Below are 23,490 nucleotides of genomic sequence, written 5' to 3'. Positions count from 1 at the left end.
TCATTGTATTGTGAGCCATTATGATTTACCAACACCATTATACAAACAATTTTCTAGGTTTTTCTCGTGGTTAACGTTTACGCCTTGTTGACAGAGTTGTGCTGTGCTGTCCTCTTTTAGGACTAAAACTCCCTTTTCATCCCCTCTCTTAAGGGTGGCTCCTTTGGAACCTAAAGTTACACTCCCTTACTAAGGAGCTCCATTTTTAGATCCTTAATGGTATACTCCCTTGCTAAGGAGCTACCAAATGTGCATTGTCCCCTTCTCTAGGACCGTCCCTTGCTAAGGACTAGTTACAGCATGATTGTCCCTTACTAAGGACTAAATACAACATTGAGCTTTTAATCACGACTTGTAATAGGATTCAAAACAAATTCAAGATGCTCACAACAAATAATCCAATCATAATACTCAAAAAAATACAAAGATTTATCCACACATATAAGTTTAAATAAGTTTAGGTAGCCCCACAAGTTTTTCATATAATAAGTAGTCAACGTTTTCATACAATGTGCACATCAAACATTTATAGAATATCAATATATTTATAGAATATCAACATATTTCTTTGATATAAAAATAGTTTGATAATCAAAACTGTTTTGGGAAAACCCTCAAATTAGTAAATACCACTTACCTCTTAATTGCAAAAATGAAACCAACCACCCTTGAGTCACAATAAATTAGTAGAATCAGAACCTAGCAATCATAAAGCAATCTTTTCCCATTCACATGGTGACAAACTTAAATTGATAAAGTCCAAGCCTATTACTCTATCAAGTACTATTTTTTATCCAATCAATCTCAAAGCCTATGGAGTACCCCTTTCCTAACATACAGCCATATGCATCATTCCTATTCTAATATAATAACAATTATAGGACATCTTTCCATTAAGATAATGATAGATTAGGTTCACGAACTGACGCCTATAGGTACTAAAATAAATTCATGCACAAACTCATGTCTTTCCTGTAAGCGTGGGACAATTGATAGCTATTGAATATTCAAACTTCATAAATTTAGAGCAAGAGAAAACCATACCTGCAGCTTTGAGGCACAGCTGCAAACAAGAAAAGAAAAGCTCAATTGTGTGTTGCGGTTGAAACAAAAAGAACCCTTTTATAAAAGACTAAGGTTTTTAAAACTTATTAAGGCCATATATATATACACACACTTATGCTATCTCACTTGAACCTCTTATACCATAATAATTATCTGATTTAATTATTTTAGGCCCAAATCAATTAAATCCATTTACTTGTGGGCCTCCTTTTTAATTTATTTATAAGAAAGAAATTAGTAATAAAATTATAGGGTGTTAGAGCATTCACATCTGCTCGGCTAAAGTCTTCTAAAATAGAACTACAATGCAAATTTTACACATTTTGAGCAAAAAAACACTCACATCAGTGGGTGTAAAACTATGTAAAACCGTGTATATATTTCCATGAGCTACAGTATCCATGTATATTTACACGGGTACTGTAGCTCGTGTAAACGATTTTTTTAATTTATTTTCTCTCTCCTCTCTCAAACTACCTCTCTTCTCCAACCATTACAACAACTCAGCGTGCCAAATTAAGTACCCAACCACCAAACACCGCAATCTAGCACAGAGTATTAACCAAAATTAACTGAAAATTAACCCAAAATCAACCCGAAAATTAACCCAAAAATCAACTGAAAATTAACCCAAACACATCCACACAGACAAATCAACACAGAGATACACTTGCTAAAAAAAAAAAACACACACACACACACACACAAAGATACACAAACAAACCCAAACGGACAAACAACAAAGAGAGATCGGTGCTTATCGAAACTGTGGATCGGAGCTGTGGGTCTCGCTTGATTGAAGCTCGTGGGTATGGGTCTTGCCTGATCAGAGCCTGATCAGAGCTGTGGATCGGAGCTAGTGGGAGCTATGGATCGGAGCGTGGGTCGGAGCTATGGATCAGAGCGTGGTCAAAGCGATGGTTTGGAGCTGTGGATCGGAGCATGTGGGAGTTTGGATCGAAGCGTGGATCGGAGCGGTGGTTCGAAGCTGTGGCGTTTGGTGGCATAGATCAGCTCGTAGATCAGATAGATCAGTGCTCGGAGATTGGTTTCAGCGTTTGGCGTTTGGTGGGTTTCAGCTGTTGAGATCGAAGATTTTTGGTGGGTTTTGGGGATGTGGGTTACTAGATTTCAGGGGTCGTTTGGGGGAGATGGTGGTGGTGGTGGTGGGTCATTTTGTTGGTGGTGGGTTGTGGGAGTGAATGACGGTTGCGGTGGGTAGTGGCTATGTGACTGAGATTTGGTGGTGGATCGGATTTGGTGGGTCAGGATAAGTGTGTGGTTGAGATTTGGTAGGGGCTGAGATTTTGTGATGGTGGTGGAAGAGGAAGGTGGATGGGTTTTGTGATTTGGAAGATGAAGGCCAGAGAGATTGGTGTAGAGAGAGAGAGAGAGCAAGAAATCAGAAAAATGGGTAGAAAGAGAGAGAGAGCGCGTATTAAAGAGAGGTAGTTAGAGAGAAATAATAAAAAAAAATGGAGTATAATGAATATTTTATTGAAATATCTTGTAAAATAGATGAACTGATATGGGTATTTTGTAAAAGTGAATGTGTAAAATAGAAAAAGTAGGTTTTTAGTATAAAAATGGATGTGTAAATTACACAGACTGATGTGGATGCTCTTACAATGGGAATCAGTCTCTCAAAAAAATGGAAATAAAGTTGTCTCCCAATTATCTCTTTCAAATCTTACAAAAATGGGAATTAAATTTAAATAATATAATATATATAACTTAAACTATATATATATATATATCTTATTAGTTAGCTGCTGCTGGATTAAACAGGCAAATAGAGAATGGTGTTGTAATTGAAAGTAATCAACAAAATTTGTCTTACCAAAAAAGTCACTTTATCTATATTAGAGCATTCATATCAACCTCCTCAAATTTTTAGCTAAATTAGCCTAAAAACTTCTACTTTTAATAGTTTGAGAAATGATATGTTCACAACATTTTCACAACATATTTACAACAAATTCTAAGTGACAAGTTATTAGTCGTTATTATTGTTGGAGTAAAAAAGTAATTTTAGTGATAGATTCAAATTTGAACCAATAACAACTAATCACTTATGATTTGTTGTAAAAATGTTATGGACGTAACACTTTTCTAATAGTTTAGCTGTCTATGTTTTTTACGCATGCACATCTAACTCAATACTTTGTTTCTTACCTAATTTAAATATTTATTTTTTCTCTCTCCTCACTCCTTTCTTTCCTCTCAATATATACAACCACCATCACACCACAACCAGCCACAACCGCACACCACCACCAAAAACAACAAAACCCAAGATTAAATTGAAACACAACCATCACGTCATGACACTACCACCACTACACCATTGTATACAACAAGAAAAAAAAAATTGATGAGAATTTGTAGCTAAGGTAGTGACATGAGGATTTGCTTGATAAAAATGCATTAAGTATTAGAAAAAATAATCGAGCTACAATTCCAAAGAAAAGGCACCCTGTTTTTATTTTCACGTGTCCCAACTCTTGAGTCCCAGCCTACCTTTTTAAGTTTTCTAATTAGACACAATGTCTTCCTCCACTTAGTTGAGGCAGAAAAATAATTTAAAATAAAAATAAAAATTCGGCTTTGGCGAGGAAAATCTCTCGCCACAAGGGGCGAGGCACTGTTCCTAGCTAAGTATATTGAACTAGTTTGACTCGACTAATGCGTGGGTTTATTTTTTAAAAATTTTAGCTATATATTTGTTAAAATATTAAATAGCTACATTGATGTGAACTCTATTACATAACTATTTTTACAGATCCATCCTTTATTTTGCAATAAACACATTAAAAATAAATAATATATCTTTTGCATAGACCAACACCTGAACCCAAAAAACTCGACAAATCACTCAACCAACCCCTGCCACCGCAAGCCCACAAATTAATCATCACCACAAACCCCTCCATATCACAACACAAACATAAACCCCAAGCCACCGCACATTGCTAAGTTTAAGAACAAACCCAAAAATCCAAAGCAAACTCAAACCCAAACCATTCATCTTTGTTGACAATGCCCAAAAAAAGAAACATCGGCGCCGCCCAAATGAAGTACCCACTGAACCCACATCGAAGTTGCCACCCAAAACGAAATCGTCATTTGCCACCCAAATTAGATCGCACAAACCACAGATCTATGATTTTTTTTTTTTTCCCCTCTTCTAACAACAATGGCTGGTGATGACCGTCAAAATGGTTATTGGCAGTAGCAAATTGGTGGTCTAGAGAGGAGAGAGAGGCAAAGAGTGAATAAAAAATAGCAATATATATATATATATGCTAAATATAAAAAGAGTCTTCAGTGTGAACTCATCGACCTTATGTCACGTGACGACAATAATTAATACCATGTGTACCACACTAATTTTGTTGGAGCTATTGCTCGAACCCCTCCTCTTTGGATATTGGGATAATAATTTCTACCATCAAGCTACATCTTATATGGTAGTAATATATATATATATATATATTTTTTTTTTTTTTTTTTTGGGGTTGCATAAGCTACAGTCTAGTGTATTTTTACATAATACTGCAGCAAGTTGTGTAATTTGCAACAAGAATGGATAACCAGATGTGGGATCATTTTTGTTGATATTGAGCTACAGCGTTATCTATTTTACATTTTTGTGGGTTTTGTATTTCCATTTCCCTCCCAAATAATAGAACCATAGATGTACCGGGAGCAACAAGTTTGAGTAATGAACTGGTCATAACCTCTTTTGGAATTTCTCAAATGATTACAATATTTCTTTGATACGAGATTACAATTTTTTTTTCTTGTTATGTAAGTTGGGAACTTGGGAATTGCGAGAATATATTTGGAATGGAAATTATGGATATTTACGAAGGATTGAAAATAAATATTAGCTTGTTTATCTCTATATATTAAAAGAATTTAAAAAGTTAGTTATGACTTTAAAAAATGTCAAAAATACCTCTAATTTAATCAGGTAATTTTTATTCTTAAAAAAAAGAAAATAATAAAAATAGGGTTAAAATTGTAATTCAACAAAATTCAAAAAAAAAAAACTACCAAATAAATTTTTTTTCCTAAAAATTAGCACACTTTCTATCTAAACATATCTCACATACTTTTGATACTTTTTTTTTTTCTAAAAACTATCACACACTAAACCCAGTAGTTTACTCAATTTTAAATCTTAAATTTTAATTTTATAAAAATCCATTCTCGTATAACCTCACTAACAATATATAAAATTAAAAAATTATATTAAACTCAAAAAAAAAAAAAAAAAGACTCATCACATGTGCAAAGCGCATGTAATGAGGCTAGTATTAGTTGAATTTTATTTCAAAAAAAAAAAAAAGATCACACATGTGATGAGTCTAGTATTATTTAAATGTTTTCGAGGAAAAGAAAGAATAAAGGAAATCAGAAATCCTAGAATGGAGCAAAGAACAAATAAAGGGAATGGATCAAGAAATTGTTACTAACCGTCTAGGCCCAAAAAAAAAGTTTTGCGAGCCCAAGCTCAGAAGGGGGAAAAAAATATGAGACAGTAAGAGGATGATAGAACCGGAAGTAGGTGGACCCCGTTCAGCCCATATTAGAGGTGCAAAAATCTGGGCTCAATTTGCAAACAATTCCAAACCCCAAAAGGTGGTTTCCACAATTTGGCAATATATATATAAAATTAATTAAATTTAAAAAAATAAAAAATAAAAAATAAAAAAAAAAAAAAAAAAAGCTATGTTAATTTTGGATTGACAACTCATGGTCTAAGATATTGCCTGGTCTATAGCGACATTTATATGATTGGACTTCTAATGGACAATTTGACAAGGTTAGTCTTACCTTGCACTTCTAAGAATTTTCTTTCTCGCCCTAGCTTCTCTCTGAGATACTAGAGCGTAGAATTTCCATTATCTTCCTAGGAATGATATTCCCTCCCCTCTGTTAAACTTCCATAGCAGTAAGGTCCCTCTGACCTCCGTCCTCCATACGAGTGGTCTAATTCTTAGCCCCTTTTTCTCAAAACCGTTTTACCTCATGGATGAAATATTATACGACTGGAAGAAACTATCTTTGATGGAGGAAGAAGACGCCAAACTAAGTCTTTCAGGATCCAAAAATCCAAGACACAAGGAGTACATATTGGCGGCCAAATTCCTTACCAAAAGAGCTCTTAACGTGGAAGCTATTGGCCGCACTTTCAAACCTCTATGGAGAGCAAAAAAGGAATTTAAAGTGCGCGAAGCGGGAGATCACGTTCTTCTATTTGTTTTCGAACTTGAAGCAGATGCAAAACGTGTTCTAGCCAACGAACCCTGGACGTTCGACAAACATGCTGTCCTTCTCCAGTGGTTCGATGGGTCAATACCAACGAGATATCTAAGGTTCACGAAACTGAAGTTCTGGGTGCAAATATACGGTCTGCCAATACGTATGTTGGATCCAGAGATGGCAATCAAAATAGGAGAAACTCTTGGTCAGGTGTTTCCATGCGAGAATCATAATGAGTTGGTGGGAGGCGATTTCTTACGGGTTCATATGGAGATTGATGTCTCAAAACCTCTCTGCCGAGGTCGTCGAGTCGCACTGGAAGATGAGGAAGAGATTTGGATCTCTTTTAAGTATGAAAAACTACCCAACTTCTGCTACTGGTGCGGTCTCATATCGCACGATGGAAAGGATTGCGACATCGAGCTCGCAAGAAAGGACACTAGAAATAATGAACCTCACGAGTACGGAGCATGGTTGAGAGCAACGCCTTTCAACCCGGGGAAAGTCCTATTCACAGTGGTCGCTGGTATGGGTGACGGTTTGGGGGGAACCACAAACCAGTCCAAAGCACAAACTGAGACGGCACACAGGACAACGGAAAGGAAAACGGCAAGGCCTGATGCCGGCGAAGCGGAGATGGCTGATCGGCTGAACGTTTCAGATATGGAAACAGCTGAAACAGAGGCGCAAATCACGCCAGAATCCCACAATAAAGGCACCGAAATAAATGAGGTAATCATTCAAAAATCAAAGTTACCTACTTGCCATTTTAATTCCGCTGATTTTGATGCGCAGGATCAGGAATTAGACGTTGCACTGGACAGCCGAGCAAGTAACGTGAGCTTCAAAATAACTACCACACCGCATGACTCAGCAAAGAATGTGGATCCCACCCTAAATGCTACCCCACATGACTCACTAAATATCGTGGAACCCAAACCAAATAGTGCCTCTTATGACTCAACCACAAATACAGCCACGTTATCTCCCTTCCATATTGCCCCCAAGCAAATCATTCAAGAGCATGCAACTCACGTGACAGTCAGTATACCCCCTCCAGCAAACAAAACAACCCGCACTTGGAAAAGGTTGGCCCGTGACAACAATATGGAAACGGAAATAAAGCAAGGACCTTCGGTCACCAAAAGAAATAGAGAAGAGGAAATGGAAATTCTTCCTGAGTTACCCTCCAAGAAATTACAGGTTTCAATGGAAGATTGTCAACAAAATTCAATGGTGGAGGCTGCTCAGCAGCCCCGCCAAGCACAATGAGTTTCTTAGTATGGAACTGTCATGGGCTTGGGAACCTGCGTACAGGAAAGGAGCTTGAAGTAGTGATTCAGGCAAAAGATCCCTCCGTTGTGTTTTTAGCCGAAACATGGGCGGATGAAGCTAGGCTAAAAAAAATTCAAAGAAATATCAAGTTCGATAATTTGTTCTACGTGGAAAGAAATTTTCGAGGTGGTGGGGGTTTAGCCCTATACTGGAAGAATTCCATTGATGTCCATGTGGATTCCTTTTCTAAGTACCACATTGACTCCATAATAGATAAAGGAAGTGATGAAGCATGGAGGTTCACAGGCTTTTATGGAGAGCCAGTAACTCATAGGAGAATTGAAGCATGGAACAAACTTCGGTTACTCAATACTAAACACAACCTCCCTTCGCTGTGCGCTGGCGACTTCAATGAAATCACAAGACACTTTGAAAAATTGGGAGGTAATAATCGAAGCCAAAATCAGATGCAACTCTTTAGGAATGTCATTGATGAGTGTGGTTTTCTGGACCTTGGGTACGTGGGTGATCGTTTCACATGGAGAAAACATTTTTCTGATGGCCATTCACTGTGGGAGAGACTAGACCAAGGGTTGGCCAACCATGAGTGGTTCATGAAATTTTCAGGAACCAAAGTCCAACACTTACAATCAGATTCCTCAGATCACTCTCCACTGTGGATTACTCTAGATGATTTGGTTATTCCTTCCTTTTCTAAACCATTCAGGTTTGAAGAAATGTGGCTCTCGGATCGTGGTTGTTCAGATATTGTAGAAGCGGTGTGGTTATCAAGGGAAGATGGAGAGGTTCACGATCATGTCATCTGCAAAATAGAGAAATGCCGAAAAGAGTTGAGAGCTTGGAACCGGAATTGTTTTGGCAATGTCAAGCTAGTGTTAAGACAAAAGAGAAAGGAATTAAAAGAGGCTGAAAAAGTTGCCATGAGATCGGGGAATAACCAACAGGTCAGAGATTTGAAGAAGGATATAGGTGAGTTGGTGGACAAAGAGAATAGACTCTAGTTTCAGAGATCCAAAGTCATGTGGGCAAAGTTTGGAGACAGAAACTCAAAGTACTTTCACAGCCAAGCCTCACAAAGAAAGAGGAAAAATTTGATCAGGAGGCTGAAAGATAGTGAAGGTCGTGTGATTGAGGATAATGAAGGGATAGTTGAATGTCTAGTGCATTATTATCAGTCTCTCCTCAGTTCGGAAAACCAGCAATTTTGCACCTCGGCTACTGATTCTATCCAGACAGTGATTACTGAGGAGATGAATGCGAAATTAACTTCTGAGTTCACTCTTTCTGAGGTAAAGCAAGCCATTAATCAAATGGCCCCACTTAAGGCCCCTGGGCCAGACGGTATGCCTCCTCTCTTTAATCAACACTATTGGAATTTAGTTGGGGATGATATATCAAATACTGTGTTGCATTATCTTAATTCTGTCTCTTTACCTGATCACCTGAATCACACTTTCATTACACTCATCCCTAAAAAGAAAAATCCTGAATTTGCATCTGAATTTCGGCCTATTAGTTTGTGCAATACTTTGTATAAAATTTTCTCTAAAGTTCTAGCAAATAGACTTAAGAAAATTTTGCCAAATATTATTACAGAAAATCAGAGTGCTTTCACTAAAAGTCGTCTTATTTCTGACAATATTTTGGTAGCTTTTGAGTCTTTACACAGTATGCAAAGACACATAGGAAAGGAAGGATTCATGGCAATCAAGCTGGATATGAGCAAAGCATATGACAGAGTCGAATGGGCATATTTACAATCAGTCATGGAAAAACTGGGATTCACAGATCACTGGATCAAACTCATGATGTTATGTGTCAAAACAGTGACCTACTCATTATTGGTGAATGGGGAACCAAAAGGCATGATCACACCAACAAGAGGCATCAGACAAGGCGACCCACTTTCCCCTTTTCTTTTCTTACTTTGTACTGAAGGTCTCAATGGGTTACTCAACAAAGCTGCCAACCAAGGACATATCAAAGGCTACTCTCTTTGTAGGAATAGTCCACGTCTAACCCACCTTTTATTTGCAGATAATAGTTTGTTGTTTTGCAGGGCCACCATCGAGGAATGCCAAAGAGTTCTGAACATACTAGATGTCTATGGGAAGTGCTCAGGTCAACAGATTAATCGTAGTAAGACGACGATTTTCTTCAGTAAATCCACAAAGGCTGAATCTAGAAATCAAATTAAGGTGGCGTTGGAAGTTCCAGAAATTATTCAGTATGAGGAATACCTTGGTTTACCTTCGCTGGTGGGCAGAAACAAAAAAGCAAGCTTTAATTACATAAAGGAACGGGTTTGGAAAAAATTGCAAGGGTGGAAAGAGAAACTCCTTTCACAAGCTGGGAGAGAAATATTGATTAAAGCAGTAGTTCAAGCTATTCCAACATACACCATGAGCTGCTTCAAACTCCCTCTAGGGCTTTGTTCAGAAATTGAGAGTCTAATTAAAAGATTTTGGTGGGGACAAAGAGGAGACCGTAGGAAAGTTCACTGGGTGAAATGGGACACACTTTGCCTTCCAAAAAAAGAAGGTGGAATGGGTTTCAAAGACCTCGCCAACTTCAATGATGCTCTTTTGGCTAAGCAAGCATGGAGATTACTTCATAATAAGGATTCTTTATTTTATAGAGTCTTTAAAACAAAGTTCTTTCCAAACGGCAGTATATGGGATGCCCAAGATTCTAGCTCGGGTTCACACGCTTGGCATAGCATTTTGAAAGGAAGAGACGTCCTTTTAAAGGGTGCAAGATGGAGGGTGGGATGTGGAGAGGATATCAGTATTTGGAATGATGCTTGGCTACCATCTCCGAAGCATCCACGGATCCTTTCAGATATTATTCCAGGTTTTGAAGATGGTAGAGTTTCGGACCTCATCAATCCGAGTACAAGAAAATGGGAAACAGATTTAGTCCTTGGCTTGTTCTCACCTGAAGAAGCTGCTATGGTCCTTAGTATTCCATTGAGCCGAACTCCAGTGGAGGACAAAATTATTTGGCCCTTCACCCCCTCAGGTAATTACACGGTTAACTCGGGCTCTAAGTTCCTTAATAAATTAAATTCTATTTTCATTTCTGCAGGTAATCCATAGCAGCAAAATGAGGTGTGGAATCTCATTTGGGGGCTCAACGTTCCTAATAAAGTGAGGAACTTCATGTGGCGGGTTTGTAAAGAAGCCATTCCAGCCAAGCATAATCTAATGCGAAGGAAGATACTTAATGAAGACAGGTGTGAACAATGCGGAGTGGAGGCCGAAACAGCTGCCCATGCACTATGGAACTGCTCCTCACTTGATGAAATATGGGACAGCACTCAAGGATTTGAAGACCGAAGCCAATTAGGTACATCAAGCATCACAGACCTGATCAAGCTGACTCACGAAAGAAGGAAAAACGTGGACCTCATGGCGATGGTGATGTGGACTATCTGGTACCGGCGAAATCAGCTTCAAGTACGCACAGTGGATTTCCCAAAAACTCAGGTCCTTCAGCAAGCAATGCAAGCCCTTTCAACGTTCCAGCAAAGTCAGTGCTCCATCATTAACAATGCAGCAGTAACAAGACCACAGAATCGGGTCCAGTGGCGTCCTCCTCCGGCGAATTGTGTCAAACTGAATTTTGATGGCGCCATTTTTCCAGAGTTGGGCAAGGCTGGATTGGGAGTTGTGGTCCACGACTGTCATGGGAATGCTATTGCTTCACTGTCAGAGCAAGCTCCCTTACCGTTTGCACCAGTTATAGTGGAAGCCATGGCGGCCGCAAGAGCGATTACCTTCACACAGGAACTTGGCCTTCAGGAATTTATGCTTGAAGGTGACTCGGTTGCAGTTATCAACACCCTTCAAAGCACAGAACCTTCACTGACATCTTATGGTCACCTCCTTGATTCAGCCAAATCTACTCTTGTTACCAGTAAATGTATTGCTTGTACACATATCCGCAGAGATGGAAACAAAGTAGCACACAACCTAGCTAAACATGCGAGGCATGTTAGAGGTTTATCGATGTGGGTGGAGGATATCCCACCTCACCTCCATGATGTACTCTTTGCCGACCCCGGCTGATTTTTTAATAATATATTAGTCTACATTCTCAAAAAAAAAATAATGGACAATTTGACAAAGCAAATGTGTAGTGAATAACACTAAAGAAAATCATTAAAAATATCAAATGTCCACAGCCTAATAAGTCTGCAGTTGAGATATTGTCTCTCATAATTCACTTCCGCTCGTTAATCATATACACAAGTCTTATTGTTCACATAAAAATAAAAATAAAAAGTCTTGGGACAGTAAATCAAGTTTGGCTTTCTAACAGCTAGTTAGTTAGGCATGTGTCATGTCTGTGTCTCATCTAATGAAAAAGTAAACTTAAAGTAAAAGCCAAATTCAAATTTATATTTTACGATAAATCCATGAGAAGGGCTGCTTAAGAATAATAATTATTAGTGAAATTGCTTAGTGGCACTTCACTTCATCACCTAACAAGGAATCCGCGTTGCATAAATTCAAACTGCGTAGCTGTATCAATGATGAAAGTCTGCTTTCGATAAACATATCTAAATATCTAGTGGGCTAGTTTTGAATGGTCTTCACCTTCTTTATAAATAAAACCATAAATATAAATGCTTCATTGCACTACAAACAATTGAAAACAAAAGTTCCTCTATTATATTTTATTAAAAAAAAAAACATTTAAAACGCTGCTTCATTTCACATACAATTCAAAAACAATACTTCCTGTACACATTTGAAAAAAAAATCAATTAAAGAAAAAGTTCTTCTCTCCAACAAAACAAAAACTTACACTTGGACTAAAAAAATAAAGAGACAAACTATGCAATATGAAGGAAACCCTGAACAAACCTGTATTTACATTTACAGTATGATTTTTACATTACTATTGGTCTATGCTGCCCTGCCCATATGGTGCAAAGGAGAGTGCATCCCTTAATGATCTCTACAATTTTGGCGCACATCGGTTTGTGAGTGAATTTTCGGTGACTTTGATGATCTATGTTGACGCTTATGGCCATGATGGTGCCCATCCTCTTTCTTTTGGGAATCTCTTTTCAATTCCTTTTGTCCTTCCAAGTCTTTAGCATGTTCCTCATTTAAATCATTTTCAGAAGGAACCATGTACACAAATGGGCCAAAGGGGATCTCATTATAATCCTTAAGGGGCTCCAAAGTCTCAACCACAGTACTCATTGATGGTCTTTGCTTTGGTCTGTGGCTTAGGCATTGATATGCCAATGCAGCCGCCTTTCGAGCCCCGGCTTCTGAGTATTGTCCTTCCAATCTTGGGTCCATAATTCTGCCAAGTTTCCGGGAATCATTCAACATTGGCCTTGCCCAATCTACTAGATTTTGCTCTCTGCTAGGACGATTTTTGTCTACTGACCTTCTTCCTGTTAGAAGCTCTAAGAGTACTACTCCAAAACTATACACGTCGCTCATTGCTGTTAAGTGACCTGAGAAAGAACATTAAACAAATGTTAATTAATTTTAGGCATTTTATTTATTTATGTAAGTATTACAAACTTATATGTTACCGATTATGAAAATGTAATTGAAATCAAAATAATAATAAAAATTATGAATATGTGGTTTAAACAGTTATTATTTGTTATGTTGTTAAAATGGCACTAATCATATTTATTATCATATTAATTTATTAATTATTTTTTTAGCAAAATAACTTAGCTTTATTATTTTGCAAGTTGAGAATTAAAGTTGTAATTGGAACAAGTCGAAAGTCAATATGCCTTCACATTTGCATTGGCAATTAAATTACCGGGAAAATAAAATTTTTAAAAAAAAAAATGTGTCTAATAAATTAATTACCAGTCATGACGTATTCGGGAGCAGCATAGCCTTGGGTGCCCATAACACGAGTGGAAACGTGTGTATCATCTCCTTCAGGACCATCCTTTGCAAGCCCAAAATCTGAGAGTTTTGCTGTGTAATCCTGCAAAGAAAATGATCAATAAGATAAGTTCATAATACCAAACAACCATGTCATGGAAGTGCAAGAGACAAAAATCACAAAAAAAAAAAAAAAAATTTTCTCTCAACAAGAGAAAACAAGAAGTAAAAATATCAATACATCAGGTTCAGTAGCATATCCATTTCACATATATGAGAAAACTCCTTAAAGATTCGATAATAATATTCAGAAAGCAAAGTTTCCATTGAAGCCAAAACTGAGTCCACTTTCTGGGTCTTATTTTCCAGACCTGAGATTGCACATAAATTTTTAGATACTCATAAAAATAATGCTTGCATCATGAACTGGAGGAGATATTCAAATGGGGAAACAAAACAGAGACTTAAGATTTGCCTGACTATTTCTAAGACACCATTTAGTCATTTTAAAAAAAAAAATGCTTAACAATATGAGAGTGATTTCAAGGAATCAGATAGGGCAAAAACCACATCAAAACATATTGAGACCTTCAGCTAAGCAAGGAGTGAACTGGTGTAATTTCATTCATTCAAAAATCCATTTTCTCTCATTTCAAAAACCAAAAAGTGCCTAAAACCATAGAGGAAAATTAGCATGAAAATAAGAATTTTGGGTCAGTGCATAACAATGAGAATAACAAACAAGACTAGCTGTCTAGCTCAGGCTGCTCTGCTGTGAATAACAATATCCAAGTCTGGTGAGAAATGCGTCTTGCATGTAGCACGAGCCATCCATCACATGTAGTGGAGTGGAGGCCTAATATAACCGATTTACAAGGGTGGGTCCCAGCTCACATGTCATTCTAGTCTGGGAAAATTGATAAATACAAAACGCATCTAAATGAAGGAATATGGTAATATTGAGAGACAAAGTAGCACACAACCTTCATTGACATCTTATGGTCACCTCCTTGATTCAGCCAATTCTACTCTTGTTACCAGTAAATGTATTGCTTGTACACATATCCGCAGAGATGGTAACAAAGTAGCACACAACCTAGCTAAACATGCGAGACATGTTAGAGGTTTATCGATGTGGGTGGAGGATATCCCACCTCATCTCCATGATGTACTCTTTGCCGACCCCGGCTGATTTTTTTAATAATATATTAGTCTTCATTCTCAAAAAAAAAATAAAATGCAAGGGAGTTGAGAGACAAGTGCAAGCATAAATCAATATTAGATATATATATATATATANAAAAAAAAAAAAAAAAACTTCAATTTTATAATTGGAAATGTAAAGTACACAATTGTTTTATAACAAGTTTTCCAACTCATGATACCAAGTTATTATTGATTCTTGTTGGATTTGCTTTATTATCTAACATTTATAATTAGCCACCACAACAATTATGAGAAATTTTGTGAAACATATTATGACCCTAAACTTTTTTTTTTAATAAAAAATTATGATCCTAATTTTTTTTTTTAAATACTAAATATTTTTAATATACACACGAAAGAGGAGACTTTAAACTTATTGTTTTATAAAAGGCAAAAACTTGTTGCACACACGTTAATTAATGCACCTTTATACACACAAAATCGTGACTTAAAAACTTGATTTTGGACAACAAGATTTTGCCTAGTATAACTTATTAACTTTTACCATCCGACCATACTTTTTTGTGATTTTTTTTTTTTTTGGAGAAGACATTATTGTGAAATTGATAGTAGCCTTTTAATGCACATCCACAGAACGCTTGGTTTTATCACGATTATGTTGAATCTCTTCGCTGCGAACTGATTTCAATGCCTGGTAGTGATTTTAATTTTTCTTTTCTTGATAACTATAATTCTGACATTGCCCAACATCCATCACTAAACACTTAAAATTATGGTCCCAACCGGAAATCCTATATTAACAGATGTGATTACCTTGTGCTCTTTTGATATTAGAAAGGACTTCACTATATGGCATCAACAGCTTGCCTTGGAAGAAGAAAATGAAAATCGAACTGCACTGGTCGTCGTAATTGATTAACTTTCATCCTAGTTGTACCAATGGCAATGATACTATCTATTTTGCCAAGCCTTAACTCAATTCCGACACATGTACACACAGAGAGAGAGAGAGAGAGATGGTTTGACTCAAAAGTAAAAAATCTCTTAAATGGTTATTACTAGGATAAATATAATTTGACTAAGAAGAATTTTCATGTAGAAAAATGTTTTCTGTTTGGGTTAGGAGGGTAAATAGTGTCAATAACAATCCTTGCAAACACATGTCGGACCTCTTTCAGGCTCCCCAACGCCAAAGACTCATAGTTAATCTTTTTCCCCCTTCTGGGTACAGATCCCCTTTCCATGCCCCTTATGACACATTCAAAAATCTTGGATACCCTCAGAGACAATGCCCATGGGATAAAAACCTGTGAAAAAAGACAGACAAAAAAGAGAGGATTATTTGGTATCCAAAGAATATAAAAAGTAAAATATTAAGCCAAATTAGTGTAGCACACACGGAATAAAGCTAAACCCCCCCAAGTATATGATTTTCCATGAGTGAATTTCATTGCATTGTATCTTGGCAGTCTAATTAAAGACAATTAATATTTTTTGAAGTTTGCAGTTCAATTGCAAAGTTACTCTACAAAGTTAATATTCCAGACAAGGAAGAGGAATGAGGGTTACATCTTAGTTGAGAGTATTTATGGGACTTTCCTTGGACTGCACAGTCTCTTCCCACCCTCTTTCTACCCACTAACAGCATTGGTTTAAAAGTAAATTATTTGCTTTTATTTGTTATTGCGCCCAAATGCAAGCACAAGTAGACCAAATCAAGCCAATAGTAGAGAGTATACATACAGAATATAAATAAATAAAATAGACCTTTTATGTAACACAGAAGCGGTTGACATCCATAACAGAGAATTCAAGTAATGCAGATGAAAAAAAAAGTAATGCTGATGAAAAGGTGGGCCATAAACCCATGCCTGAGAACCAGGCCACCCACTGCATCCCACTTCTTTGAAAACAGATCTAGATATTACTAGCAACACATGTTCAAATAGGAACCATGATCTGTTTTAGAAAATGTTTAGTTACTCATTTCCTATTCTCACCAAAAAGGTATAAGTGAAGCATCAAGCCATCAAGACCTTACCAGATCTGAGCATGGTGCTTGTGGATATTTGGACATTGCTTGGGAAACATAACATGGATCTGTCATCTTGCATAATACGGTTTTGACTGATGCTGCAAGGTCAAAAACATGGTCGATCAATGCATTGTTGAAGTCTAAATCTCTAGGGTCTAATAATTCATCAAAGCTTTGGTCATGCGGTTGGGAGATTCTCCTTGCAATTTCTACAGCTTCAAATAAGGATCCACCACTGTGGACAGCAATACTAAATGCAGCAATAACCAACGGGTCACGAGGCTGATCAACCAGAGCTTTATGAAATGCTAAGATAGCAATCCTGAATTAAAAAGCCCATTATTAGCTTGCTAGTGCTTCCAAATTAAACTAATGTAAAGATAAACGTCATTTGTTACAAAAAGAAACAGAAGACTATTTGTCGTCCAATGAGAAAAATTTCTACTTTCATATCCCCCTAACAAATGAGCATAACCTTAAATTGCCCAGCACTCAATGTCAAGTGAGCATAACCTTTTTCACAACTGATGGGGATTGACTAGATGACTCATGGTTCACAATTTAGAAATTTCTAGGACTCCAGGGCATTTGGCTATAAGACAAAGTTTCTCAATTCAAACAATTTTCCCTTCATTGGCTACTAATGCTGCAATGCAACTGGTTAAGTGGCAAACTTGGTCATTCCAACCTTCATTTAAATTCTAACCCTTCAACTAACAACTGCAACAAATTACAAGACCAACTTTAATCAAGCACTGCAATAATGAAATAATTATCTGAATTGAAACCAGTTACTGAAACTTGTTCGGAATGCAACTAAAGCATTCAAGGTTGCAGAATAACATAACCTCAGCATGCTGACAATACATTTTATTTAGAGTAACTAACTTTGAATTTCTTGCAACAAATCCCGCAATACTAATTGACTTCAACCACTGAAAGAGTTCTCACCATAAGCTACTATGGCATGGCTGATTAGGTGCCACAAGTTTATCAAGGTTGGAAAACAAAGACTGCAGAAGATCATATGAAGAGGCAATCATGTTAATACTAATGCAAAAGAGATCAAACATTTAATAAGAAATAAACTGCATTGAGGAAAAATGGGCAGAGGTAAACACATCATGAGGATATGAATCATCTATATTAGATTCTCAGAATAATGCAACATCAGTTTGGGAAATGAAATTAATGTCAGATACTGTATCGCAGCTTGATTTTACAGAACAATGAAGGAAAGGTTCAATAGCTGCTATAATGAGGAATGGGAAGGAAGGAAATGTAAGAATTCTACTACTATATCCTTCACCTTTTATTTGTCTTTTTCTCTAAATAGGGATAAAATCTCATGAAAGAATTGAGTGTTTCTACCACTTTTGGGAGGAATTCTTACGAGGAAATGGAATGGAATGAGCATTCCCTCTAAGCCATTCCATTCCTTCCCACTAAACTCCCACACAGGAGAAGAGATGGAATATTCCTAAAAAATTACTTTAAAACCATTCTATTTCATTCCTTCCCTTCCTCCCAAACAAGCTGCTATAGATAATCACTACAGAACAACATATACTGTTGAATAATATAAGCACTTACAAGAAGCATGTTAGATCTCTCATCACGTCTCCGGAAACCTTGTGAAGCAAAATAAGATGCCTGGATGATGTAAATAATTAGAAGATCTTCAGAAGAAAAAGATAGTATAAAAAATATTCTTTAAATTAATATAAACCTATGGACATAAATTCCTTACTTGGATGGGCAAAAGTATCTCTAAAAGTCCAAATCTCCACAACAACCTCAAGGAAGCTTCTGCTGACCCAAATGCCAGCATATAATTCATTTCCATAAGGATCCTTCCCTACAGCATTTGGAAAGAAAGAGAAATACAAGCTGAAGTATCAATACAACCATACAACTAACACCCGAAACTAAGATACCTTTTTTGGTCATTTGGCAGGTAACCAATATACCTTATCAAGTCTTGACACCGAGGAAGATAATTCTCTTACTGAAAGAGCAATCTCTCTAGTGAAACGAAATCTTAAACGGGCTGCAATTCTAACCGCACGTAAAATGCGAGCTGTGAATTATTAGTGAACAGAGTAAGCAGCAATTTTTTGCTAGGCAAATTACTGACCCTAAAAACTTTAAAGCTTACAAATTAAACTCTTGAACTAGCAAACATATGCTCACCACAATCGTCCACAAAAGAAACATTTGCAGGTATCACAGTGCGCACCTACAAATAAAATTTTGAGGAGATGAGGAATGCAGGGACTTTAAGTAAATAACAAGTTTTAGCACTTTAACAACTATGTAATTCATGCGTACTTTAGCTTTTCTAATATCTTCCATTCCTCCCATATAATCAAACACTATCTTTGTATATGGATCATACATCAACCTGCAATGGTAAAGGAGAATTTTAAGCAATATTAAAAACAGAAACAGGGGTAATAACATAATACATTCATGAAACCCAAATCATTTAATAAATTAATATTATTCCCAACATCCAATTACAAATACATAACCCATTAATAGTAAAGTCCCGCTGTAAGCAATTCCTCCAGCGAATATAATCATGCTCGTTGCAGCCAGACGGTTTACTGAAATAATTACCGAACTTGCAACTGGACTTGCTTCCAGAGCCAGAGGTGCTAAAACTCGAAACCTATATCATGAGACAATCTTGTTTATTTTAAGAAAGATTAGAAATTAGTTGAAAAGATACTACACTTGTTTAATTAAGTCAACAATATGCTTTCAAGTTTGACTTAATCATGCACCTATACAAAATAATCAATATCTAGAAGTTAATTAAAAGATATAACTCAGTAGACATACCTCCACAATGGTGTCATTGACATGAACATGGCATATGGGAAATCGTTTGCCAACAATTTCACATCGCGAAAAAGTTTTCCGCACCTGCAAATAGTTGAAGACCTTGGTGAATTAGTATTCCAGCTATTAAGTTCATTTACAATACAAAATAAACAACTAAAATTTTTAATTAATCAATGATGTCCAGATTTAATCAATTTACACCTTGAAAACAAATTGCACAGAGTCCAAACTGAGAATTCTAAAAAATAAAATAAAAAAGCTTCCTGATAATCTTTTGCAATTTCCTCAAGGAAGATAGTTGCAAAATCTTTTTTTTTTTTTTAATATTTATTTTATATGTAATATACTCATGCACACACGTAGGGCTGTAACAATGGAGTTGCCCAAAGGCTATTAGCAAGGATGTTGCAAGTTCTAATATATAAATGCAAGGATCTGAGCATTGAGAATCCAATTGGGTTTAAAAGTACATTCATAGTGTATGGAACTTTTAGGTTGGATGACCACCTTAGTAGCCTTGACTACACCAAAAGCAAGACACGCTCTATCATTACCTATTCCAACCTTTAAGCAAGTGTCAGATTATGTGAAGGTAACACTATTGCATAAGCAATGGCATAACACTGTGATTACAATGTTTAGATACAGGGAAATAGTGGCTCAATCAGGAAGTTGATATGGTCGATTTCTATATAATGGAACTCCTTAAATCAGGAATTGGAAGTCAAGATTCCAATGAGCTATAGCTTTAACGGTATTCAAAGGGTGTCCTCACTTCCAAGTGACATTAATGTCAAAACTTGGGGGTTGTGGCTACTTTTCAATAATGAAGAAGATGGAGTCTCTTGCAAAGCACTGAAGTTGTTACTTCTGTGAATAAATAAAATTAATACAAAGTACTACTTCAAAACTTGATCAGTCAAAGATTATGAACTAACAAGTGGAAAACAGCAGGCATTGGTTTAACTAGAATAGAAACCAATAATCCCCTTTAAAAAAGAAAAGAAAAAAAAAACCAATAATCTAGTGGCATAACAATATGACTACAATGTTTAGATACAGGGAAATAGTGGCTCAATCAGGAAATTGATACGGTCAATTTCTATATAATGGAACTCCTTAAATCACGAATTGGAAGTCAAGATTCCAATTAGCTATAGCTTTAACGATATTCAAAGGGTGTCCTCACTTCCAAGTGACATTAATGTCAAAACTTTGGGTTTAGGCTACTTTTCAATAATGGAGAAGATGGAGTCTCTTGCAAAGTACAGAAGTTGTTACCTCTGTGAATAAATGAATATAAAATTAATACAAAGTACTACTTCAAAACTTGACCACTCAAAGATTATGAACTACCAAGTGGAAAACAGCAGGCATTGGTTTAACTAGAATAGAAACCAATAATCCCCTTTAAAAAAAATGAAAAAATAAACCAATAATCTAGTGTCTTTATTATCAATAATTAAAAAGTAATATTGTTAACCACCGGGGTAAAAGTATACTTGTAAAAAAATTAACCAAAAAAAATGAAAAAACTGGGTTAAAAATACCACAAATATGAACATGAACATAGACCAAGAAGACCTCTTTAAGTCCTGCTGAAGTTATGACATCAAAATCTTTTGGAGTTCTCTTCAGAATAAGATCTCGTACACAACCTCCAACAAGGTAAACCTCATACCCTACAAGGTCAGCAAAGAATCAATCAAATACAACAGAAAGAATTCATGCAGTTGAAACAACAAAAAGGAATATTGAAACTCAAAATCGAATCATACAATTTACATATTGTACCAATTCACATTTCATAAATGCTCGTGTTTCAAAACCACAATCATCAAACTGTTCCTTTTTTTTATTTTTTTGATGGGTAAGTTACACATGCACCTAATGGGTCTGAACCCACGACCTTACACTCCATCTAAAACTTAGGAGACGAGGGGCCAGTTGAGTTAAAGCTCATTTACGACAAGCATCAAACTGTTTCTCACCAACAGCAACTAAAACAATAGAACTTTGAAGCCATAGAGCTAAAGACACAGCAATCTTTGTTCCTTTAACTATTGTAACGGTCACTTCAATCCGTCATATTATTGTGTGAGAAACATTCTTCAGAAAATACAAATGCAGCAAAAATGTAGCAATAGCATTACTATGACTTATGAACAGCCCTTTGAAAACAGAATTTTCTCTCAGATTTATCAAACATAATCAATCAACTTAATGCATAAAGACAAAGACCACACAATTCTAAGCTCAACAGTTAAAAGGAAACTAGATAACCTTTTCTCCGTAGCCCATTTAGAACGGTCTTCGTGGGCTTTGATATCAATTTTGTTGAAATCCCAAGTTCTTCAGAACTCAACTTCTTCCATTGATGTCCCTTGCTATCTCTCCCAGCTACTTTGTCACAACACAATTCAAAGCAATCAGTTGTGGACTTAGCAAGACAACTTATTTTCAAATATACAAAAAGAAAAAGCAATTAGCTTAGCACCAATAAAATTATCACTACCTCCATGTTTAGTAACTGGAACATGACCTCCCTCACCCTCTTCCTTAACTAGACTCACTGGTTCAACAACCGATTCAACCGCGGCAACAGACCCACTATGTCGTACCTGCGAATTGTGGCTAAAGTTGAATAATTCAAATTGCATTGAAGATGTACTAAAAAAATAAAAAATAAGAAACTTTACAGTTTCTGCTGGGAGATAACACCTGATTGAGAAGTTAATATAACCTACGAGTTTGGGTCCAATTATGTTATATTAAAATCCAATGTGGGACTTCAACAAATAACTAACCACATTGCTTGAATATTTCGATCAGTTTCAAACTTAAATATATCTTAATATCGAAACCATAAACAAAGGGTGCAAAAAAAAAAAAAAAAAAAAACCTTTCGGACACAGAAAGCCAGAGGGAGACGAATAGTGTGGTGTGAGCTCATTTAATATCGAAACCATAAACAAAGGGTGCAAAAAAAAAAAAAAAAAAAAACCTTTCGGACACAGAAAGCCAGAGGGAGACGAATAGTGTGGTGTGAGCTCAATGCAAGTCCAAGGGAAGCCAGCGCCATTGATAATAAAAACAGAGGGATTCACATTACATTTTTTTTTTTTTTTTAAATGTAAAATAAATTATGTGAAGCTTTGACAAGGAAGATTAGGGTTCCGAAAGTTAAGATATCAGAAATGGCAATAGCAGAAAACCAGTGTACGGTACGGAGGAAAGTAGAGAATCAGAAATGAGATATTCTGGGTATCCCTATAGGCCTCTTTGCTTTTTTCGTGAATGTTTTTGAGACTTTTTGAGGGATACTGGATGGCGTCTCAGGTATCAGGATATTTTTAAAGCCCATGTAAAGTAAAAAGACACAATTTTGGGGCTTAAGCTTAATCTCAGTTTGGGCTCACCTATTCTATTCCTATCCTATTCAGGGTCTTTAAAGTATTCTCCTATACATTTTTTTTTTTTTTTTATAATAATTTTTATAATTTTATTTATTTTAAAGTGACCCAAATTTCTGACATTGAAATTTGAAGATTTTAAATTGAATATTTCAATGAACATGTCTAACTTATTAGCGGAAAAAAGTATCTCTACCACCACCACTTATTTCGAGTGATCCATGGTCTGAGTTATGTTTTCACTAAGGCCATCAAAACTTCAAATTAAATATGTCCTCAATGCTTTCCTTTCTTAGTGTGCGTTTGGGAAGCGCGAAACGTGTTTGCATTTCTCTTTTTTTTTTTTTTTACTTTTCAGCGTTCCCAAAGACGTAAAGGCTGATTTTTCACTATTTACAGTTACTGTGCGGCTATTGTTTAATGAACAGTAGTCGCACTTATTGACTTTTGTCCATGAACAGTGCATTTGTGCACTGTTCATGGACTTACAATTTTCACTTTTCAGCAACTTTTTCATTAA

The 23,490-nt window shown here is 36.3% G+C and overlaps 2 protein-coding genes across 3 annotated transcripts; both read right to left on the bottom strand.

The window, feature by feature from the left end:
- Positions 1-12,331: 12,331 nt before the first annotated feature.
- On the bottom strand, positions 12,332-13,635 carry LOC136069161 (serine/threonine-protein kinase RIPK-like). The gene is made up of 2 exons (XM_065777381.1): positions 13,485-13,635; positions 12,332-13,111 (listed from the first exon to the last, which is right to left on the bottom strand). The coding sequence occupies exons 1-2, from the start codon at positions 13,525-13,527 to the stop codon at positions 12,588-12,590; spliced, it is 567 nt and encodes a 188-aa protein (XP_065633453.1). The 5' UTR covers positions 13,528-13,635; the 3' UTR covers positions 12,332-12,587.
- A 2,066-nt stretch (positions 13,636-15,701) lies between these two features.
- Positions 15,702-22,897, bottom strand: LOC111988755 (uncharacterized). 2 transcript variants are annotated; one of them, XM_024020542.2, is made up of 14 exons: positions 22,562-22,897; positions 22,073-22,178; positions 21,841-21,960; positions 21,142-21,239; positions 19,555-19,638; positions 19,242-19,381; positions 19,039-19,111; positions 18,901-18,946; positions 18,678-18,787; positions 18,458-18,565; positions 18,301-18,360; positions 17,659-17,720; positions 16,714-17,029; positions 15,702-15,979 (listed from the first exon to the last, which is right to left on the bottom strand). In XM_024020542.2, the coding sequence occupies exons 1-14, from the start codon at positions 22,637-22,639 to the stop codon at positions 15,764-15,766; spliced, it is 1,617 nt and encodes a 538-aa protein (XP_023876310.1). In that variant the 5' UTR covers positions 22,640-22,897; the 3' UTR covers positions 15,702-15,763. The 2 variants fall into 2 exon arrangements, with proteins under 2 accessions (XP_023876310.1, XP_023876311.1); XM_024020543.2 differs by having other exon boundaries at positions 21,841-21,957; positions 22,562-22,896.
- Between the last annotated feature and the right edge of the window lie 593 nt (positions 22,898-23,490).

Source organism: Quercus suber, unplaced genomic scaffold (genome assembly GCF_002906115.3).
Source record: "Quercus suber isolate HL8 unplaced genomic scaffold, Cork oak 2.0 scaffold_154, whole genome shotgun sequence".
In the NCBI taxonomy this organism is placed as follows: domain Eukaryota; kingdom Viridiplantae; phylum Streptophyta; class Magnoliopsida; order Fagales; family Fagaceae; genus Quercus; species Quercus suber.
The sequence above is the reverse complement of the archived record's forward strand: the minus strand, read 5'-3'. Positions and strand labels throughout refer to the sequence as shown.

Bases quoted from the DNA above. Each gene is read 5' to 3' on its own strand.
- LOC136069161 (XM_065777381.1), bottom strand. From the start codon at position 13,527: ATGGGCACCCAAGGCTATGCTGCTCCCGAATACGTCATGACTG. The intron at 13,112-13,484 runs GTAATTAATTTA...GTTCTTTCTCAG, and splicing joins TCCCGAATACGTCATGACTG to GTCACTTAACAGCAATGAGC.
- LOC111988755 (XM_024020542.2), bottom strand. From the start codon at position 22,639: ATGGCGCTGGCTTCCCTTGGACTTGCATTGAGCTCACACCACACTATT. The intron at 21,961-22,072 runs GTAGTGATAATT...GTTGTGACAAAG, and splicing joins TCCAGTTACTAAACATGGAG to TAGCTGGGAGAGATAGCAAG. The intron at 18,947-19,038 runs GTACGCATGAAT...TTTTATTTGTAG, and splicing joins AAGATATTAGAAAAGCTAAA to GTGCGCACTGTGATACCTGC.